Source organism: Coenobita brevimanus, chromosome 58 (assembly GCF_032717465.1).
Source record: "Coenobita brevimanus isolate Jiangsu-jjx chromosome 58, ASM3271746v2, whole genome shotgun sequence".
NCBI lineage: Eukaryota > Metazoa > Arthropoda > Malacostraca > Decapoda > Coenobitidae > Coenobita > Coenobita brevimanus.
In genome coordinates this window covers 5,300,536-5,307,599 of record NC_137011.1, presented here as the reverse complement: position 1 = coordinate 5,307,599, position 7,064 = coordinate 5,300,536, and the positions used below count along the sequence as shown (strand labels likewise).

General features: G+C 37.4%; 1 protein-coding gene across 1 annotated transcript in view; it reads right to left on the bottom strand.

Annotated features, from left to right (window-relative positions):
* Nucleotides 1-6,988: 6,988 nt before the first annotated feature.
* The window catches only part of LOC145402597 (post-GPI attachment to proteins factor 2-like), a 90,445-nt gene continuing 90,369 nt past the window's right edge, over nucleotides 6,989-7,064 (bottom strand). Inside the window, exon 4 of the mRNA XM_080274593.1 lies at nucleotides 6,989-7,064. This exon is cut by the window's right edge and continues 646 nt beyond it. Within this exon, the coding sequence (XP_080130719.1) occupies nucleotides 6,989-7,064 (76 nt within the window).

Sequence of the window (7,064 nt, the reverse complement as noted above, 5' to 3'; positions counted from 1 at the left end):
AGCTACGTTTTCCCACCCAGCTGGCCGGGATGAGAGAGAACGGGGGAGGAGAATGGGGGAATCCCCATTCTCAATATCCTTTTCCACTGGCTCATATTCCTCCCTAGAAGAGTCGTCCAGGTCTTCCTCTTCTATACAATCACTAAATGACGGGACAGAGGGTCCATGTGACAGTTTCAACCGCCTTCACCAGCCCAATGAGGCAGAAAAATGGCGTGACTTCTGAAACATTCTAACACTGTGAGGGACAGTGGCACACTGATGTTACCCAGCCATGCAGAACCAAACTCAGTGCTACAAGTGCTTGTGCACAATGTTGCCAATACATTAAGTTACTCCTTAGCAAAAAAATTAGTTACACTGAAGCAGTTAGAGACGCGCTACAGCGCTCGAATTTTGCTGTCTTCACCATCACGTCGCTGGGATTACTCGAGACGTTTTGTACCGTCGGCACCATGCCGACGGCGGGATTGTACGGGTTAAATATTATACCCCCCAATTTTCTTCCATCTTATTTAAAGTGTATAACTGTAATATCAACATGGTTTCCACCAGTAATACAGAAGAGGCTTACTCGGAATATTTTTAAACCCCAAAATCCTATTCCATGTTATGTATATCATTTTGATTTCCCCATACTTTATACAGTATTACTAAAAAAGGAGAGAGTTACTCTGCACATTACACCCAAACATTCTCTTTCATGTTATTTATCTCATTTTGACAGCGATGCAAATAGAAGGAGATACTGAAGTGTAATGCAATGAATAAATCGTGAAGGGAGTCGTGAAATCTCCAAAAATCACTTCCAATACAACCCCATATCATGAAATGTGCTTTGAATATACAGTATAGTTTTGCAGCAAGCTCTACAGAAACTTATAATACCTACACAAAGAACATCACTTGGAAAGGTTAGCACACTTATCATCATCCCTGATTATAACAAACCTACAAAACTAGGGGGAACGCTTAACTGGGAAATAAATAGATGGAATGCAACTCACAGTACAGTACAGGTAACATCTCAAACTATCCAAACCTAGAGAAACAGAACAGGAAACTAAGGATAACATGATGCACTTGGGACTGATGTAATGAGTATCCAAATTCCAAGGCCGACTCCAAAACTAACTACAGTATCTGACTTCAAGAGATCCAGACAAAAAAATAATACTAGTTTAAAGATAACGATGACTTATAGCAAATATGGAGCCTGCAAACTTTAACCATGACTATTTTGAAATTTGTATCTGGTACATTCATCACTGTAGTGCCACGTGCCTCACTGAGATCCAGTGGTTGATGTGTTTCTTGTCACTGCACCTATGGAGTGAAAAATAGTTTATATCTTTTCAAGACTTTAAAGGAAAATATCTCCTAATTCCTCCCCCCTCCCCATATTCCCATCATGGCTCCTCCAGTCCTTTCATTTGAGAGTATGATCATTATTTGTTACATGTCATGAACTTACGAATGACAAAGAAGTGTACTGGCAATTCAATATAACACGTACAAAGGGTCAAAGGTGAGCACCATACAGTTACCTCTTGTTTTGCACTAACAGGTAGGCTTCAAGTTTCAAGCACTGTTTTTAAATCCAGAAACTTGTTCAGCAATTTCTTAGCTACCTTGATTCCATAGACTGTCTCCATTCGACATTCTTGTTAAACCTGGGCAGTGAGTGACAAAGATATTTTAGAGTTTGAGGCTAAGCAAATGACTTTTCAAAGCAACTGCAGCTATAAGCAGGATGATGTAGGTAAAAGGGAAGAGTATATGTACTGTATCCTGGAAAGGAAATAAGGGATTTAGGAATGACACGTAGATGCATCGTATGAACAAAGATAAATATGCTGAAATGGTATGGAAAATTTAAAAGCATGCACAGAAATGCAAGAGCCCAAGAAAGTCTCTGAGAATGAAGTTGAAGGTAATGTAGGTGAAGGAGGACTACATATGGTTTGGAAGAAGCCAGTGGAACAGTATTTTGGAGAGAGTGAGAGAAGAGGAAATTGACAGGAAGAGAGTGAGAGCAGTAATGCATGTAAGGACAAAGTAAGCTGGAGGTGATTTCAGAATATGCCACTACCAACATCTGTTAGGGAGTTTCCAAGACACAGCTAGGTGTTGGAGATGATAATAATGATGAAACCAAAGGAAACCTGGACAAGTGAGGGCAAACTCGCGTGGAAAAACTGAGGGAAGGATAAGTCTATGTATGAATAATGAAGGTTAGGTCTTGTACAGGAGCAGCTATTACTACTATTTAACATAGTGTATAATTCATGTAAAGGAAAATGCATACATACACATTCCTCGTAAACATATAAAAGAACATAACTGAAAGTCTATCTATCTATCTATTGCCAGACACCTTAATATCCTAACGGGTGGCCAGAAACAAATCGCCTCCATGTTGCCCTGTCCCCCGCCATTTCACTGCTCTCACTGCAGCTCACACCCCGCTCCCCAATATACCTCTCCCCTCCATCTCATCCTCGGCCTCCCCTCCCTCTCCCCTCCTCCACCTCACTCACATACACTCTCCTCGTTAGCCTCTTGCATAATAATACAGTAATAATCAAAATAGTAACAGTGCTATTCAAAATCCCATACTGGACTATAATTATACAAAAAACTGGATACCATACACTACACTCAAATGAAAAACATATTGTAAGGTAACACTTCAGATAACTGTACCTTCCATTACTGTAAGTCTTATACATTAAGCAATCTCTCGACTGTGGAAGTAGCTACATATATAATCTAGTTATACCTTCTACAGACTAATATAATATAAGGACTTTTTAATTACTTGATACCTATTGACAATTCAGCTAAACACAGCTTGTTAACCACACTTCCTTACTGATATTTGGTCATCTAGCAACAAAATTCTTTTAGCCTATTAGGGGCACCATAAGTTTCCAGTTGTAATGCCCATGGTTACCATCTATGGCATATACAGTATGTACTACTACTGTACCAATTTAGTAATGCTTACGATTCTCTACTCATGGTAAATTGTACAAGCTGTGAGAGTTTCTACAACAGACATTGAAGTGAAGTATGATGTTTGATAAAGTAAGTTGACTTTTGATGCTAAGTACATTTAAATGCAATAACTGATACTAAGAAATATGATAAATGATACAGTACCAAAAATTTATGAAACAAAAATGCTAAAATCACAGAAATGAAGTGAAATCTTCCACTCATCTACAGTATGTCACTATTCTACTTAAATCTATATAATTCAAAAACAGACACTGCCTCAGATTAATACAAGGACGAAAGCTGTCTATCTACGGACAAAATTTTATCACTAATGAGAAAAAAAAAAAAACATGTCTACCACCTTACAAATAAGCACCATAATATTTCCTACAAAGACCACTTCATTACAGGCTACCTAATTAAAATTCTTGTTAAATTTCTCCATATGATACTGAGTACTAAACCCCCACTTCTTTGCAAAATATCTGCTAGTTAATTTCTAGAGGACTTCAATGGATCATTATATGGTACCAACTTACATTTTTATAGGTACACTAATTACAGGTTGTGAATATGAATTAAAAAACAAAAATAATAGGTTAAAATGGATAAGCCTAACACCACACTACTAGAAGAAGGCTTGACTTTAAAAATTTCAAGTTATATTTCCACTGGTTTTATATCTGTATTACAGTACTATTTCTACTATGCCTGTCTAGCATTCATGACAAATATTACTTTACTTTTCAAAGTTATTGCTCTTTTAGCCAGTATCTAGAGCAACCAACACTTATATATTGAGCTGTCAGGTGGATTTGGTCAGTATTCACAAAAATTATTGAAACAAAAAATGTACATTATATACTAATTCTTTCAAAAACTATTGAGGAAAAATACTAAGTGGTGTTAATTTTCTTCACCTAAACCTAAATTACACAACTACATTAAAATGCCAAAAAGTTTCAAAATTATGATTAAAAAAGAAAACAGACAAAACAATGGGACTCTTTGATTTTCCACTGTACCTGAACCAAATATTATGACATCTGCATCACTGCTACTGCTCAGTTCTCACACACTTCATTTAACCCTTTCAGTTCAAAGATATGATACTCTTGTTTCTTCCACATTATTTTATTCAGCTTGGGGCAACATCTTGTAGTGAAGGAATGACGCAACATCTCATCCCTCCAGTTGGAGACGTCTCTCCTAAGATGAATAAAATTGTCTGAAGCTAACAAAAACTAAAAAATAAAATCACTAGACAGCAGGTGTTAAAACCATCAACATGTATCTGAACTGTTAACTTACTAATTACAGCAGTACATGAAGAAAATAAACCTAGAGTGTACAGGTATCCCATTAATTTCATTCTCGCTACCACCAAAAAATATAATTTAATTGCACAAAAAATCCTCAGATCTTAATGGGATAAACAGGGGTTCAGGATGTAAGACAAGTTGGTTAATATGTGACTACTAGATAAAATATTTCTACCATCAGAAGTGCAAGGTCTACTTTGCCACTAAACAAACAGTAGGCCTATATGAAAAACAGAACAAATATACTATTAAGCCTTCTATGACAAGAGAGATCATCTCACCTTCAGTTCATCTTTGTCAGTCTCACTCAGATCTATGATGAAAAGGTAAGAGATAAAGGTAAAGGTGGGAGCAGCGCCATAAAGTGCTTAGCCCTGCCAAATATCAGCCTCACAACACTGCCCATGATCTGTTACAGGTGTTGCATAAACCTCAGTAGTTTCCCTTGACCTGTAAGTCAGTCTGCTGGATCAGAGGACACTGTCCGAGATGATAAAAATTTATTCCTGATCACTCTGAGCCACGGACCACAAACTCAATATGAACCAGAATAAACTCACTGCCAAAATATCAACCAATTCTTCTGACCAACCAAATACTGTACTGATATAACAAAACCTCTGCTCATACTAAAGGCTTGATCACAACTCTTATATGTCCCTACTCAAGTTGTGCAATGGAAAACTACTGTATTCAAAACTTCCACTACAGTATATTTTAATAAATACATACAACATACTGTACTTGATAGCCCTACTGATCATTGTGCACCCAAAAGAGGTGCAAGATCTGATTAATTTCACTGATGTAATAATCCATTCCTGATTATGATATGAAGATTTTGGTCAACAGTATAACCACTTTCTACAAAGCAAATACAGTACAGTAATATATGTGCCTTTCTGCATAAACAGTGATGCACAGTGCTACCTGCATATCAAGGAAGAAAGAGCCAAGATGGTGAAGTCTTCACAAAGGGAAAATACAAAAAACTAACTGGCTGAGAACTGATGGAAAGTCGGAGTGCACAGGGCTGTAGGGCTGAGTGAGTCCTTTCAACCCTTAGGAAAAGCAATGGACATGGGAGATAATGAAAATTATGATGAACCATAGGAAAATGTAAAGAGATAGAAGTGACAATGGAGGAGAAAGAACAGTGTCATAGGAAAGAAAATGGCCAAATCACCCATGGTACAATCTTTGTAATTCATGATTAAACACTGGAATGACTGATCACATGTTCTTCACACATCCCTCACACATTACTGAACATTCTCACTCAATATAAATTAACAAGGCATTGAAGTCACACATGAATAAACCTGGATATAGTGATGAGAAGTCTTTTTAAGTATTTAAGCTTGTAAATTTAAAGGTATTTCTCATTGTAAGTGCTAAAATGAGTATTATTGACAGAATGTAGTTTCTCATTCACTGTTCTACATTACAACTTGCTTTCCCACAAATTATAAGAATACAGTATTTTACAGGTATGTCAAATCTCACTGTGGCATCTTATGTCCGTAACTCCCACTGAAACTAAATTAAGAACATTTTTGCAGTGTACTACTGCAGTTAGGAAACAACCACCAAAATTTACACCGGTATAATACATGATAACCTACACTCTCAGTGTCTCTTTACATTCTCTAATACCAAGGAACACCAATTCATCTTCAGTATTCATCCTCACTGTAGTTATTGCTTGAGGACTTGTGTCAGATATGTCAATGAACGTAATGTGCAGCAACACAATAGTAAAAAATGGCTGGGGTGAAAAAGAGACTAGATTAATCTTTGTTTACAGTCCACTACTTAAGGCCATTCACTTGAAGCTTCTCGAAGACATAACGTGTTGTATCAGTGACTATAATTTTTTTCAACTGCAACTTGGGCTATACATCTAGGTGCAGTGGCGTATAACCAGAGTATAACGCAAATGCTCTGGCATATACCCTTGACCAAGCACACTACTGCAAGCGAGGGGTTACAACTGCTCGTCACAATTATAATGCAGTGATGGATGAGTGTCTTTTGGGGTGAAGCAACCTTTCCATATTCATCCTCACTTTTAAAAAGTCCAAGGGAGATTAGGGATTAGGCATTGTTAAGGGATAGGGGATGTTTTGTTTACTGCTTGCGTATGTTTTAAATTATGTCTCTTAATATGAGTTTCATATCCATAATGCCAGATGAAAAGATATACCAGTACTGGAATAACCATCCATCCTAATAATCTCACAAACTTTAATTTATCATGCTTACTTTTCCCTTTAATTAGGAGGACATTTTACTTTCGCTTTCCAACAAAAGAAAGGGGACACAAGAATGCCACAAGCCCTTTCCCTCCCCCCCTCCATCTTTTTATGGAGAAGGTGGGGCTGAATCTTAGGTTACTTGAAGAATACATGGAGAGGATGGGAGAATTTTCCTTCACACTTACTTATCCATCATCACAGACATTCCTTTTCTAAGTACCAAAACATTTTCTCTGATCTTTATTAAAGGCAATGCTGTACTTTCACAGTGTTTTTCGAATCACTTCACTTTTGTCCTCTGCTTATTCAAGAGATGTTTGGTTTCCCTTTTAAATATAATCTGTGAGAGTGGAGCTGAGTTGTGACCTGTATCGTTAATGAATCTCCCACTAAACTCATCCACATTTATTCACTGTGGGCGTGGGTGCTCGTGTGGGTGTCTGTGGGTGCTGTGGAGGGGTGAGTGGGTGGGCGTGGCTGT